We start from the raw sequence: 15498 nt of genomic DNA on the forward strand, positions 1-15498 counted from the left end.
GTGTCAATTCAGCAAATAACTATTGAGCCCTTACCATCTGCCAAGCACTGTGCTGGCCCAGTGAACACCCCAGACGGGCCAGGGCTGCCCCTACAGTCTAGCAGAATAGGCAGACGTTGAACAAACGATTATTGTATGATAAGATTACTGAGAGGGAAATTCAAGAAAGGGGTATTACAGCACAAGTATCTAAATGATTGGTGGGGATTTGAATTTATGTGTGTCAGTCTGTGTGGGTCCCTCCTACTGGCATGCAATATGAATTTAGAAAGCCTTGGCATTCCTGTGAGATCTCTCTAGATCTTCTTGAATCCCCAAATTCTTGAACACCGTGGTAAGAGTAGTTGAATTGTTACATATCCAGTAATGAACAGAAGATATGTGCATAAGGACTCCTCCAAGTGAAAGAAACCCAACCAGTTGCTCAACTACCCTCCCACTCCCCCAAAAGAAAGCAGTGGATTCGTGCACGCCCCTGAAGAGTCCAGGAGCATATGGTGTCTCAGGCGATGTCCTCAGAAGCCTGCGTGCCTCTCTCCCAGCTCTGCTCTCCTCTGTGAACTTTGTTCTCAGGCTAAATCGCCTGAGATTGTGGCCCTTCTCATGTGAGGAGCTCCAGGATTATTCCCCCAATTCAGTGATCTCAGGGGAGGAGAGCGGCTTTCCGAAATCGCCTGAGATTGTGGCCCTTCTCATGTGAGCAGCTCCAGGATTATTCCCCCAATTCAGTGATCTCAGGGGAGGAGAGCGGCTTTCCCACAGTACGTCGAGGAAAGGCCCTACTCCTGGGTGCTTTGGCTCTGAGTGGCCTGGGTTGAGTCATTTGCTCACTTTTAAAATAATTCTTATCTTTAAAAGATGATAGAGTTTCTCATTGGTGTAGTCTCGGTTCCATGCCCACCTACAGAGCCAGGGGATGGGGTTATGTCCCCCTAACCATGCGGGCTGAGGCTGAGGGAGAACAGGCTCCCACAGAAGCCTTAGAGCCCTGTCTGCACAGGGACGGTAAAGGACCTCCAGGCAGCCTAAGCTGAGAGCTGTCTACTGCAGGAGGCAGGAGCAGAGCTGTCCTGAGCGCTGGACAGCGGGCTCGGGTCACTCGGAGCAGGTGACTTACTCCTGCTGTGAGGGCCACAGAGCACACGTCAAATCCAGGCCTAGAAGAGTGACTGAGTCCATGCCGTACTCGTCCACAAAACCAGTTCAGCCCCCGATCCTGTGTCTCCCGTTGCCACGCTGCACTGTGTGATCCTGGTGACTTCTCACAGACCCTAATATATTCCAGGAGAATCTCCCTCAGAGTGGCACATAACCCGGAGTCTAGCCCAGTGTCTGGCACGTGGTAGATTCTCAGCACAGACATTCTAGTGAGTGAGCCCACTACATACAGGGCACTACGACCAGTAATTCTAACCCTTAGAAGAGTCTTTTAAATCAGCACTGCTTTACCCAATTTACGCACAAGGACGTGCAGGCTCGGAAATGTTAAAGAACTGTGTGGATCAACATAGGGGGTGAATGGTTTCAGATCCAGAGTGATGGGGCTCTGAAGTCCATACAAGACGTAGAATCCCATTTGGCAGTGGAGGAAGCAAGAAACAGGGAGATGGACACCCAGCTGGGGTGAACGCCGGGTCCCCTGACTTCAACCCTGGAGGGACCCTCCCCAGGCCTCGTGCCCTTGTGTGAGGTGCACCAACAGGAGGGGTAAATCCTTAGTCCTGCAGGGTGGGCTCAGGAGAACACTCAAACAGCAACCACACTTCAGTGACCACGTCGCTCAGAAACAGGGCTCACCTGCAGCTAAACCTGGCCACTTGGTCAGGTTGCCACACACCAGTGGTGGCTTCGTGCTTGTCGTGGGGTTTTGTTTGTTTAGTTGATAGTTTTGCCTTTTTTTAAACATTGGCAAAGACTCGCAGGCGGCTGAGGTCCCAGCACTCGTGGCGCTCCGAGAGCCCAAGCCCTCCCGCAGCAACGCCCGTGACATCTCCGCAGGACCGCAGCTCGCAGCTCAGAGCACTTCCAACAGGTGCTTGGAGGATCCCCGCCTATTTCTGTTCATCTCTGTGGTCATCCAGTCTGTGCTGGCGGGTGTCTTCTTAGGTGTTGCATTTGTGTTTTACTCTTCATCTCTTCCTCATCGTATTGCTTGCATGTTACGTAGAAGCTTGAGTTCCCTTCTTGGAACTTGTCAGCTTTGCTTATTAAACGGCCACTCTCCTGGGCCGGCCCCATGGCCTCACGGTTAAGCTCGGCACGCCCCACTTTGGCAGCCCGGCTTCGGTTCCTGGGTACAGACCTCAGTTAGTGGCCATGCTGTGGCGGCGGCTCACAGAGAAGGAAAAAAAGAGGAAGATGCACAGATATTAACTCAGGGTGAATCTCCCTCAGAAAACCCCGCAGTCACCACTGCCAGGTGGTGTTTGAACACATTTCCCATCAGCAGTCTTGGTGGCTTGGGCAGTTCATGCGCAGGTATCGCACGTTCAGAGAAGAGGCCCTGTTAGGATCCACAGGCGGGGACTCTCGCTCTCAGAGCTTGAACTAGCAGGCGCAGGGTTTTAAAACTTCCCGAAGCCAAGGCGTCTTAGAGACTGAGTCCAGATATACTCTAGAACTTAATATCCCAGACACATTCTTAAAAATGATTTCTTTTATGGCACGTGCTCCCTTGTTTCAGATTTTTTGGATTTCAGTGTGATCAGCCTGCATCAAGTGTACTGAATTATTGTAATGTCATCCCAGAGTCTGAGTCCCACACCCCTGGAACTGGAAGCCAGCTGGGCTTTAGCAGTCGTGTAGTTCACACTCCTCATTCTGCAGATGAGAGAGCTAGAGGAGTGAGAAGTTGCCCACGTCTCTAAGCCAGGTGGTAGCAGAAATAAACCTAAACCCCAAGTCCCTTTATCTCATTAGAAACTTTTCCTGAAAAGTGCCCCAGGTCTTCAAAACACTGGGTTTTTTAGCATTCAACGTGTATTATATCTGTAATAAGCAACTCGCAGTGACTAACAGGGTGGGCCCTGCAGGGGAAATGGAGGTTTCCATTGTATCTGGGTCTGGGAGGGCGTGAGGAGGCCCTGCTCTCATTCTAGTTAGGTCAGAAGTCTGCCTGGGTAGCAGGCGGCTGCGTGGTTAAAGGGGAGGTCAGTGTGGACACTCAAGGATTGTGGGTCTAAGTGAAAAAGAGAGTCTAGAAAGAGACGGACCCATCACTCTTAAGTTTATAGGTTAAGTGTCAAAGAGTCTGAGATTTAAACAAAGGTAGGGAGTCAGTTTATATCGTCAAAAAAGAGCCTTTATGTGGCATCATATTTATGACTATTAAATCAAGGTTGTTGCTGTTGTTGCTTTGGTCTTGCACTTTGTTGTTTATGGAATTTTTTTCAAGACCCTCCTGTCATATCCATACTTGATAGTACATACTCTGTCATCAACATCTATGTATTCATTTGTCCAGGAAACAGACAGGCAACAGGGACCTCTTCCTCAGCACTGCTTCTCCCTGTGTATTCTGCCATCAGAACAGATCTTAGCACATGGAGCGGATCCAATTTATTCGTTTCCCTTCCTCATCCCCCTCCTCACCTGGAATGGTATTACCAATAAAAGAAACTATTGATTGATTACTTAACCACATGGTCGGGAATCACGCCATGTGCCTTATGTACATTGTCTTGTTTAATCCTCACCACAAATCTAGGAGATATTATTAGCCCCATTATACAGATGACAAAACTGAGTCATAGAGAAGTTCGGAAACTTGAGGCATAGCTGGTAAGTGATGGAGCTAGAATTTCAATCCGTGTCTCTCTGACTCCAAAGCCCACTCTACTTTCTAACTCATCTGTTGAACTTAGAATGATGCACACACAGTGTGGGAAACCAGCACAGACCAAAGCACAGTAAATAAGGGTGGAGAGGGACAATCAAAGAGCTACACTGGCAAGGGGTGAGGGTAAATGGGTGAAGATGGTCGAAAGGTACAAACTCCCAATAGGAAAACAATACAGAGCCAGCCCTAATGGCCTAAGTGGTTAAAGTTTGGCGCTCTCACCACTTTGGCGGCCTGGGTTTATTTCCTGGGCAAGGAACCACACACACCTGGAGCCATGCTGTGGCGGCAGCTCACGTAGAGGAACTAGAAGCACTTACAACTAGGATACACAACCATTCACTCGGGCTTTGGGAGGAAAAATGGCAGTGGATCATTAATGGAGATGTAGAAGGCAAGCAGATTGCTTTAGAAAGCTTCCAGAGGTGAGGCTTCAGCAGAAAGTCCAGCTGGAACAAGGACAGGGTGTGGTAGGGAAGAGATGGAAGGAGCGGTGACGTCAGGTGCTCAGCTCACACTCAGAGCATGGCAGGTGTTTGGAGAGTGAACAGGAATTGTGTGGGTCTACACCAGGGGCCAGCAGGCTCTGTCCCACAAGTCAAATCCACCCCTCTGCCTGTTTTTGAGAAAAAATAAAATTTTGTTGGAACATAGCCACACCCGTTTGTTTATGTGATCTTTGTGGCTGCTTCCCCGCTATAGGAGCAAAGTTGAGCAACTGCAGCAGAGGCCGTGGGGCTTGCAAAGCCTAAACTCCACTCTCTGGCCTTCCCAGAAGATGTTTGCCAACCCCTGGTCCAGACTATAAATCAGGGCCTTTGAGCAAGAATTGATCTCAATAAAAGTTTAAAAAGACCTTGACCTCTCTTTCTCCCACTCCTTTTATTGTGTATGTTTTTCCAAAAGACATTGGCATCTGATCTCCACCCTGAAGATCTCCTTAACTCAAGCAGAATACTAGACTATCAGCTGCCTTGGAAATCTCCTGTGGCCTGAAGTTACTTTGTCTGGTAGCAATAATATACAAAGATTGGTGTTTTCCAAGTCAGATGTTTCTCTCGCTTGACATATCCAGGTCCTTTCACGTGCATCTCATCTCAGTGATGTTAACGATATGTACTATATGTTTTGAAAACCTTGGCTTGTTTGTGTCAAAGGTTTGTTATTTAGAAAAGGTTCTACCTCCTAAAGGTTTGAAAACCATTGCCAATTCATCTTTCCTTGTGTCTCTGTTAAAATAAATCCCAGAACCCCAAACTTCTAGGTTTTCATAAACTTTCAAACTTCTAGGCAGGTCTGACTCATGCATGATTTATAAATTATAGCTATGTACCATTAAGATAGATTTCTCAGCTTGAGGTACGCTTTTATGGTGTTACATATTGTGGTTTTGAATTTCCAAAGAAACAAAGTATATAGTAGTTGACAACCCAAACAATTCAAGTTCCACATGCCCTTTTTTTTAAGTGCAGTTTTTTTCTTCCACTTTCTTCTCCCTTTAGAGCTCTGCCTTATTAAACTCTTTCCTTATAAATATGGGTAGTCAGGAGTTCTTAATGCCACCTTTTTCTCTATGGAAATGGTTATTTGTCTAAAGAACATTTTACTGCTGAAGACGGATGAGCAGCCTTTTCTTGCAGTGGTGCCAACAAAGAGAAGTAGTTTGGAATCTCACCTGTTGCCACTAACTTAGTGTTGCTTAACGATAAGACTGTGAGGGTTCAGGAGTGATCATTCGTCGTGTGGGGGAGCGGGCTGCATGTGGGCGTTGAAGGAGGTTCTCCTTTATTGTCTGCACCACGCTCTGGACAGCTGTTCTGTGGAGCCTGCCACTGAGGGGCGACTAGGATTGAAGGGCCGGTGCCAGAAAGCAGAAAGCTAACGTAAAAAGAATCCGTGCCTGTCCACTCTGTGAGAATCTGTGGTGGTCCGTAGACGAGGAATAAAGCAGTTGAGCCCATGCCAGGGTTAAATACAGGAACAGACTTCAACCCATGAAATTTTGGGTTGAGGAAAAACATGGGAGGATTATTAGAATTCTTGGAGGTTATGTTTGGGAAATACTAAGGAAGACTACGTTCTTCTATCTTTTTCTTCCCTAAGACTTAAAATGAAATACCCGGTTGCACACCTACCTGGCCATGCCTCCCTGGTGTCATCTCAGAGGAAGAATGTGTGTCTATCCGACCTCCTCCCTCCGGTGGAGTCACAGCCCAGAATCCCTTGTTGGGTCATGTGTCTGTCAACACACACCGTAATACAGTAAAGACTTTGACCTTCTCCTTCCCCTGTCTTAATCACTTCTGCTTTAAAGGAGGAAGCATTTTTAAGTTAAAAAATATATGTTTAATTGTGTTGCACTTTTAACAACTTCTCTTTCAAATTAAAATCAAGAGAGTCTTTTTTAGAGAATTTGTGGGTGTGCAAACAAGTAAACCAACCTGCCTGGCCCGCTTTCTTTGTTTAAGCATCTGGGAATGTAGCCACTTTGTGGTGAGTGACCAGGCCCCGCACCCCCTGGGAAGCCCTGGTTCTTGCGTCTTTCACTGTGGCTGCTCTGTTCAGAATGTGTAGGCAGTGCCATTCCAGCCAGAGAAACCTGATCAAAGTTCCTCCTTCCTGTTTTGTTCTTTGTGAAAAGCCCAAGCAGTTGTCTTAAACAAGTCTGACCTCTGGTTTAGGTTTAAACCCCTTGTGAGATGCATCCAGTATGGAGTCCTGACGCTCTGCCTCTCATGGCCTGGGGTACTAGGAGTGTTAGCCCCCAGAAGCAGCCAATTTTGTAGTGCCTTTTAATACACAAAATTGTATTAACATCAACATGGATACAGATGGATGCACGGCAATGAACGGTAACCACTTGAGAAAAGCTTTCATTGACTCTCGAGTAAACAATGCACATTTTAAAGGATCTAAATATGCATTTACATAATGTGCTGCAATTTTTTATAGTGTCAACTACTCACACACACACATCCATAAGAGATGTTTTTCTCTGTCAAAAATTTGGACTCATACCATTCTTTGTGTGTTGTGTTAGCACTGTTCCAGATTCATAATGGTCATTTCTCTTCTGTAGGGCCTGGTCTGACCATCTCAGAATACGTCCATTGAATTTGATTGATTGATTAATTGATTGAACCCCAACAAAACTTTCTAAAGTGATTTGAGACTACTTACACAAAAACTTAGGCACACTGAAAATGTCTAATCCAAGATAAAAGAGAGAAAACAAGAACTAGGAAAGGAAAAAAACCATTTAGGCGTTGCTGAGATCTTAAGTCTGAGCTTTGGAGCCATGAAGAGCCTGCCGAGTGCCCTGTCCAGTGAGGGTCCTGTTGACAGGTGATCCCGAGAAACAGCAGGGCGTCGTGCATTCAGCAGAACTTTGCGATGTCTCTAACACAACCATTTTCTATTGAAAGAAATTAGAGCTCCGAATCTTGAATGATTTATATCCAGTTCCACACTGAACTACTGGCTGAACCAGAAAGTCCAAGGCATGAGAAAGTGAGGGTGAAGGATGACCCTTTGAAATGCAGACTCGGCAATTGCCTAATTTCAATCTACAGCCTAAATGATTTCCTGGTATTAATTAAGAATTAATTGATCCTTATAAATCAGTCACTATAGAATTAACTCTATGTAGTACCATGTGTTCTCAGGTTTGTGTTAAAATAAACTCTATGCCACAAGGAAAAGGTGAGTAAATTGTTTTTAGTAAGATATAGTAAAGAAACTAAGATCTAAATTTAAGTTGTTACTTATTTTCTTTTACATATTTAACAACAACAACAACAAAAAGAGAGCAAGGATGTTTATTAACAATTAAGGGAAGAATTCCAAGATCCTGTTGAATTATTTCCTCTGTCAAATTTCTTTAACTTTTAATCCACCTGATGTTTGCCCAAGGAAATATTTCCCTTGGGCAGCATTCTCTGTTGGCCTCCATGATTTCATAATCTAACAGTCGTTTATCGCTTTCCATTGAGCTCCTGAAGCATTGCCACTTTGTCATCAAGGTCTGCTTCCCAGGTGCCCTTAATAATGGAGTCACCACCTATGTGTCTGACACGCTGCAGAAGTTGAGTGTATCATTTTGTTATGTTCAGTATGTTCCCAGCTTTGTTTGGAAAATGCCACGTTCCCTACCTAACTAGAAACTGTTTGGTCAAATGCAGGACACTAGGTCAAAGTTTCTTGCTATCAGTAAAGACAACCATACCATATTATTATTATTATTATTATTATTTTTAAAGATTGGCACCTGAGCTAACAACTGTTGCCACTCTTCTTTTTTTTTTTTTTCCTGCTTTTTCTCCCCCAAATCCCCCCAGTACATAGTTGTATATTTTTTAGTTGTGGGTCCTTCTAGTTGTGGCATGTGGGATGCCACTTCTCCATGGCCTGATGAGCGGTGCCATGTCCACGCCCAGGATCCGAACCGGCGAAACCCTGGGCCGCCAAAGCGGGGTGTGCGAACTTAACCACTCAGCCACGGGGCTGGCCCCAGCCATACCATATTAGATGAAAAAATTCCTTTGGTGCTTTAAAGCCAATAGCACAATTTGCAAAGTAATAGATGATCAGAGCCATTTGACTTTTTAGCTTGTGAGTTTTAACTCAGAGACTATTATGGGTTCCAAGATTTATCATTCATTGTGTGAAGCCGTAAGTTTTGCCAGTTTTTCTACAAGCTCCCTGGCTCTTGCCAGGTGAAAAACCCCCAAAGTTTTAGATCTATCTTTATTTGTATGGTTATTTTATTAATTTCAGTACCACTCATGTATTTAATCATTCATTGTACATTCAACCAATATTTATTGAGTGCCAGACGCTATCCTGGGGATATGACAGTAAACAAACAGATAGAAAAGCTGTTTACTAAGATGAGAAAGACTGAGAGAAGAGCAAAGATGAGGGGTGGAAGATGGACAGGAACTCTGGTTTGAATAGGCTGTGTTCAGGATGCCCTCAGTTGTATGACTGAAGACAGGACTTTGCGTTGGCTCGCTGTTGTATCCCAAGCCCATAGTAGGAGCCTGTGAATATTTGTTGGACAGGTTAAAGCTGGCATGAACGAAAGGGTTCCATCAGGGCATCTGCAAGACGTGGACTGGACTGTTGCTTCTACTACAAACCCCCATTTCCACTCTTTAAAAGCTACAGATGCCATTCTGAACCTCAACGTCCTGGCCATCTCAGTTATTAGAGAATACCCCAACCCTAAAGATATCCCAGCATGGAAGCAAGAGCTCATGCCCAGGGATCAGTAGGACACGTCCTCTTGCACAGTCCTCAGTCGTGCCAGTGGGATGGTGGTAGGAAGCATGGCCTGTCTTACTTAGGTTTCTTAGTGCTTTTACGAGTCACTCTTAGTATTAGCAAAGTCTTATTCTCCAAGAATTTGGGCATTCCTTTGTTTTCTCTTTGCAGGGGCTCCTTGAGTTTAAAGATTTAAACCAAGAAAAGTAAGGAAAGAGGGATACTCTCATCTGCGTTTATTTGGGAAGTGTTTCTCTGGTCCTCACTGAGAAGTGAGCGCTGCTGTCTTGGCGTTACTTGATTTGAGTATCTTAAACCCTGGGGCTGCTCTTATCCTCTAGCAGGTTTTATCCATCATCCTTCCAATTAAAGGGCAGAAGTTCTCTCAGAAAAATTATTCAGCATTTCACATAAGCTTTTTAATCTAATGTAATCGTCGTCTTGTACAAACAAAATTTACCAGGGTTCATGTATAAGGGGCTAATAGTTGTCTGAGGCTTTTATCAGTCTTCATGGTCAAAGGGCCAGCAGTGTGGCAGGTGTCACTGCCTCCTCAGCCTGTGGCTTCCCCTGCTCTAACACTCACGCCTTTCTGAGTTTGGCTTTGAAATGGTAAAAAAATAAAAAAAAAAAAGGCGACATAAACTTTCCAGGTAAAGTGAGGCACCCAAATTGCACAGGATTGTTAAGTGATCACTTACTACATACTTCAAAAAAATTTCATCCTGAATTAGTCCCTAGAAATTTCCTTGAAAGGGACATAAGAGCTTTAACAATGAATTATTGTCTATGGATAGCTCAGCATGAAAGGGGGTCCATATGTGCAAACTGGAATTTGTCATATGTAATGCCAGTTAGATCAGGTCTAATCTGCCAAATACATTTTTTATTGCTTGCTTCATTAAAAAGGCTCTTAAGGTAATGAATAATCTTCAGCTTCACCCAGGATTATTAATGCCTTTATAACTCATGTCCACTGAAAATAGAAAGACAGCTTGAAACTCTACCCTAAGCTAACCTCTGTGTTTGTCTCGAGCCTTGGGGAAGAAGATCTGTCAGCCCTCTCCAGTGTTCAGCTCAGTCCCATGAGCAGTACCATGCGCGGGGTCAGGAGACGAGGTTGCAGAAGGAGGGCTGAATCAGGTGTAAAAGCTGCAGCAAAGCAAGTCTTTCTCTTTGTAACTCTGGCATTTCCTTTCCCTGTAGCAAGTCCACACGCAACACCATCGACTCTTCACTTCCCGACGTCACCCATCATCCAGCAGCCTGGGCCCTACTTCTCACACCCAGCCATCCGCTACCACCCTCAGGAGACGCTGAAAGAGTTTGTCCAGCTTGTCTGCCCTGATGCTGGTCAGCAGGCTGGACAGGTGGGGTTCCTCAATGTAAGGAAACCTCTTTTTTTCACTTTCTTTAGAAATATTAACCAAATGTAAAAATAACAAGGGGAGACCTTGTGACCATGTGACCTTGTGTTCTAATGTTGTGCTGACTGACTGAAGGCAAGTGTCATATTTGTTCTAGATTGTGGGAAAGTTAACTTACTCTAAGAGTGAGTGGCCAGGGTTTAAAAACAGTGTTTGTATTAAGTTCGCCACTGTCAAGTTTATGGATATAAATCATCTCAAGGCTGAACTATATAACCTTCTAGTCTGTGGGCTGGTCATTCCACCTCCTGCATGCTAACCTAGGGCTCACACAGTTAACAAAATAGAAAGACCAAATAATTGTAAATAACGATTTGAGGTGGTGGGGAGAGGTAGAGGGATGAGGGGACACAGATGTTTCAGATCAACTAAGTTGATATTTTTAAAAATACAGTCTTCTAACACTTTAGAGCAAATTGACCAGCACTTGAACTCAAGATGCTAGAAGTACAGTTTATTGTGGTTTGTTGTTTCTGCAAGTAGTTGTCTTTCCCACTTATCTTTGTGTAAAGCTAAACAGTATGCAATAGCTTCAAATGAATGTTTTTGTTTTTTTCTCAAATAAACCAAATAATCACATTTGAAATAATATTCCAAACGTAAAAGTGATTTCTTAAAATCACAAATTTTATCTCAAATATAGAACTAAATGTTTACAATGGATATCTATATCCCAAGGCCAGTAATAATAATAATGAAGGGTAAACAATGACCAGGATGAAGCAAAATGTGATTTTCCTTTTCTCCTCATAATCACTCATGAAGCCACAGATTAGCCATAACTATTATTGGCTAATTTAGAAAATTATATCACAGTGCTCTATCACTGATTTTCTTCCCTTGCAGAAATACCTGATTCTGCATATCTGAGACAGAGCAGGCAGCTTTGACTAATGTCTGGTGATGTGTTAGCAGATACATTTCTGTCTAGACAACAAATCAATATGGCGCCTCTTTTCTTTTTGCTTGTGTACTCCTTTGCTTGGCTCATTCTGAAGCATTCACTTATGGACTTCTAGGCCACTCAGAAATCACACACAAGCAAGTTTGCCGGCAAGAAAGTGCACATTCTGACTGTCAGATGAGATAGTCTCTGAGGAACAATGCTAAATATGTCAGTGACTGTTGATGAGGGAGTGAGGCTGCCTGTGCAGAATTATGAAGCTTACACTTAAAATCCTGGGACACAGGGCCTCCCCCAGCTGAGTTTTGATTAGGGACTGTGGCCTAAATAGAGCTGTCACTGTTGGTGAATGGTATCGCTGAGTCTGGGGTCAGAATGGCACGTGGGAAACCATGAGAGAACTGAAGTGACCACAGCATCAGGCATCTGACTTTCAAATTTCTAACTTTATTTAAATAGTCCTGACATCATCCTGTATAATTGTCAAATGCCCAGTGTTGCAGTTTGATCAACATTTTAAAGGGTTTAAGGTGGGTCTCCTCATGGGACTATTTTGAAAAACTTGAAAATAAAATGGATGTTATTGCTTTCTTTCAGAGGGAAACTTTCTTTTGTGAAAGAGCTGTTATTTGGTGGTTCTAACATCAGGTGGCCAAATAAATATGACTCTTATGGCATATGCTTATATAATTTAAATCAAAATTAGAAGTGATATTTTTTCCTCGCAGAATTTTGACAGCTGAATTCTAAAGTTTCTGTGCCTGATGTTATACAATATGTGAAAGAAATTTATGTTCATTTAACATACTTATTAAATGCTATATAATAATAACTTTGAAGCATGAGAATTTTTTTTGTCTCAAAGACGTATTTAGGAAACTTCATTATATCTATATAAATAGACATGATGGAATAATTCTGCAATCTATAAAGCACATATTAAATAAATATTTAATAATCATAAGACTGATGATGAAGGTAGCAGCTAAGACAGAATCAAAACATTCTAAGGAAAAGTTGGCGGGTCATTTCACAGAACCAGGATGCAAAGAAGGTCGGAGTAATCCAAGAGATAGGTTTGGGATGCATTGAGCATGTGTGCCTAAGACTGTACTTTTGTGGAATACCTTAAGAACAGCCCAACAATTCTTCATCCGTATATTCTTATGGAGGAATCCAAGCAGCTAGAATACTTAGTAATTTACGTAGGTGCCTAATGATCTTTTGTTTCAGAAGCAGCTAATGGTTCGTGTCTGTTTCTTCTTTTTCTTGTGCGTGTCTTGTTTGGTTCCACCCTCACAGCCCAATGGGAGCAGCCAAGGCAAAGTGCACAACCCATTCCTTCCCACCCCAATGTTGCCACCGCCGCCACCACCACCAATGGCCAGGCCTGTGCCTCTGCCAGTGCCAGACACGAAGCCTCCGACCACATCAACAGAAGGAGGTGCAGCCTCCCCAACCTCACCGAGTAAGTATGGATGAGATGAGGCGCCGGTCACTTAGAAAAGCGCTATGCACTTGGATCCACCCCAGGCTTGGTACCTCACTGCATGGGCTCTAGTGATAGACAGAGATCTCCAGCAACGGTTGTAGACTAAGTTTGCAGAGCCAAGACCAGATCAGAGTGAACCCCACCCTAGGGTACTGTCAGGCACTCTAGATGTGAAAATGACTGGGTGTTGGGTGGATAGGATGGTGTAACCACATGCTCAAGACAGAAATCAAAATATGAACTATTAAATTTTGCATATTTTTTGAGTGGCTTTGAATGCTGTCCTCTTGATCATCAAACAGCATCTACTTGCATGATTTCTTATTGGCAAAAAGTTCCTCATACTTCTGGATAGGCCTGCCTTCCAGTAACTTACAGCCCAAAAGAAATGTACTTAATGAGGTATAAAGATTATACACCTCATACATCAAACAGGAAAAAAGATTCTTAGATCAAAGTAACAATTGAAAGGTGTGTACACTGAGCGTTTGCAGGAGGCGGAGCCTGGCGGAAAGCCAGAGCTGAAGCCGGCCTCACATGGCTGGACCAGCAGGGGAGGAGGCAGGAGATGGGAAATGGAAAGAGGGACAGCTCTCGGCTCTTCTCTGAGTAGTCTGGGAACATGGGGTCAGACAACCAGAGTTTCAAAACCTTTTTAGGTGATGAGAATAATGACTTGATGAATTAGAGGGAGAATGATTCTCCAGGTATTTCCTGATAGTTTAGAGATGACAAAGGGATAGAAACAGCTCTAACACAAATTGACGTTTATTAGTACCTGGAACAATATCAAAAAGAGTGATGGCTGGAGGCAGAGTTCCCAGGTGATGCATGGACTACCTGTCGTTGGCAGAAGGTGTGATTTGCACCTTCCCTAAAGCTTCACAGAGGGATAAAAGTGTAGGAAAGGATAGGAACTGTGATGGTGACCCTAAGGAGGGGAGGTCTTCAAGGAGATCTTTGAAGGAGGTGAGACAGACTGGGTGCAGGGAATCTACTGAGGGGAAAGGTTAGAGCAGACCAGGGAAGAAGTGTGAAGATCAAGAACCTGAGCAGCAGTAACAGAAGTTGAATGGAGGGGAGCACAAGGAGGGATGTTGTGTAGACATAAACTTTGGGATTGGACAGCCATTTAGATGAGTGTGGTGAAGGATGCCCAGACTACTCAGGCTCCTCACTTTCAGTGTTGGGAACAGAATGGTATTAGGTGCAGAAGGGAAAGGGCCAACGAGCAAATGAGCTTCTGTTGACAGTGTGTTCCTTGGATTAATTCTGGGGACACTGAATCCAAAATGTTTGGAGTCCGTCATGGACATGTGTCTGAGGGTGAGTTTGGGGTTATCTAGTATTTGTTAATTTTGATAATGCCCATAGAAATGAGGTGCATTGTGCATAGATTCTGGTTTTATAGCAAAAAGATTGAGGATCCAGGGGAAATTTTGGAGAGACCTCCTTCTCTTGGTAAGAGGTGGTTCAACACGTGACAACAAAGGAGGAAACCCTGAGTGCCTGATGACATAGGAAGCAGGCTGGGCTTGGCCTACAGATCTTGGAAACTCAGAAAAGACACAGAGGCTGTAGGTGTGTCCTGTTTATTGTGTATTAATGTAACATCTTCAAACAAGGCATAAAAATCACCATCCCCAAACTCTAGTTAAGTCTCGTCACAGGGACGTTGGCATACAGTCTGGCAGCCGCATACTCACTGTGTGCTGTGTGAGCCTCTGCATGCTGCTCTCCTGTTCATCTTCTCCCTGTGTGTGCAGGCCGAGGACAGTCCTTTGGAAGCCTTGTAGAGGAGTATTCTACCTGTTGTCTGTAAACATATCCTCACCTCCATGGTCCTTCTCTCGTGCACCCATGGTGCATTTTCCACTAGTGGGGTTGGGAAAGCGGAAATACCACGTGCAACTGTTGAAGTCTGAAGGATAGGGACTCAAATCCCCACCTTCCAAATTCCCAGCTGTGTTTCTCTTTGAGTCACAGTTTCCTCAGCTGTAAAAATGCAGTAATCATACTACCTGATTTATGTGAAATCAGCCTTGTTAAGCACCACCACCAGATGAATTGGAGCACTTTATCGTCTGCAAAACTCTTCCCCAGAGGAAGGCTCCAGGCCTGGGTAAAGTCAAATGTGTCCGTGGGACAGGCAGAGTCTGCTCAGCCCCTGCCTTTGGGGCTTCCTCCTGGACTCCTCCAGGGGCTCAGTCAGGTGCCTTGTGTGAGAAGACACGCGTCGTCCTGTGGGCCTGGCCTCAGGCGTTCTTTCAACATTATGGGGAGAAGTGTGGGGTGGGGGGCGGGTCTTGGCACATCCAATTCGTATGGTTGCATGTTTGTTAGAACAGTGTGTAAAGGTTTTTGGAAAAAGCAGAATCACAGGAGAGAGGCCTGAAGTTTGATATAGGTAATTTGATGCTTACTTTTTGAACCATAGGCTTTTAGGAATGTAGACTAAACAGAATGTTCTACTGATGACATAGATTTTTATCATCATAAATTTTTGCCCCTGTTTCTAGGCTTTTCTGGGGTTTGCTGAATTCATAGTAATATGTTGTTTCACAGCAATATC

At 44.2% G+C, this 15498-nt stretch overlaps 1 protein-coding gene across 11 annotated transcripts in view; it reads left to right on the forward strand.

Annotated features, from left to right (window-relative positions):
* The window catches only part of NFIA (nuclear factor I A), a 348179-nt gene that overhangs the window by 285776 nt on the left and 46905 nt on the right, over positions 1 to 15498 (forward strand). For all 11 annotated transcript variants that reach the window (XM_070486374.1, XM_070486375.1, XM_070486380.1 and 8 more), the window contains 2 exons: positions 10310 to 10488; positions 12737 to 12902. In XM_070486374.1, coding sequence (XP_070342475.1) covers positions 10310 to 10488; positions 12737 to 12902 — 345 coding nt within the window. The remainder of the gene's footprint in view (positions 1 to 10309; positions 10489 to 12736; positions 12903 to 15498) is intronic.

The sequence above is a fragment of the Equus asinus genome, chromosome 16 (genome assembly GCF_041296235.1).
Source record: "Equus asinus isolate D_3611 breed Donkey chromosome 16, EquAss-T2T_v2, whole genome shotgun sequence".
Lineage (NCBI taxonomy): Eukaryota > Metazoa > Chordata > Mammalia > Perissodactyla > Equidae > Equus > Equus asinus.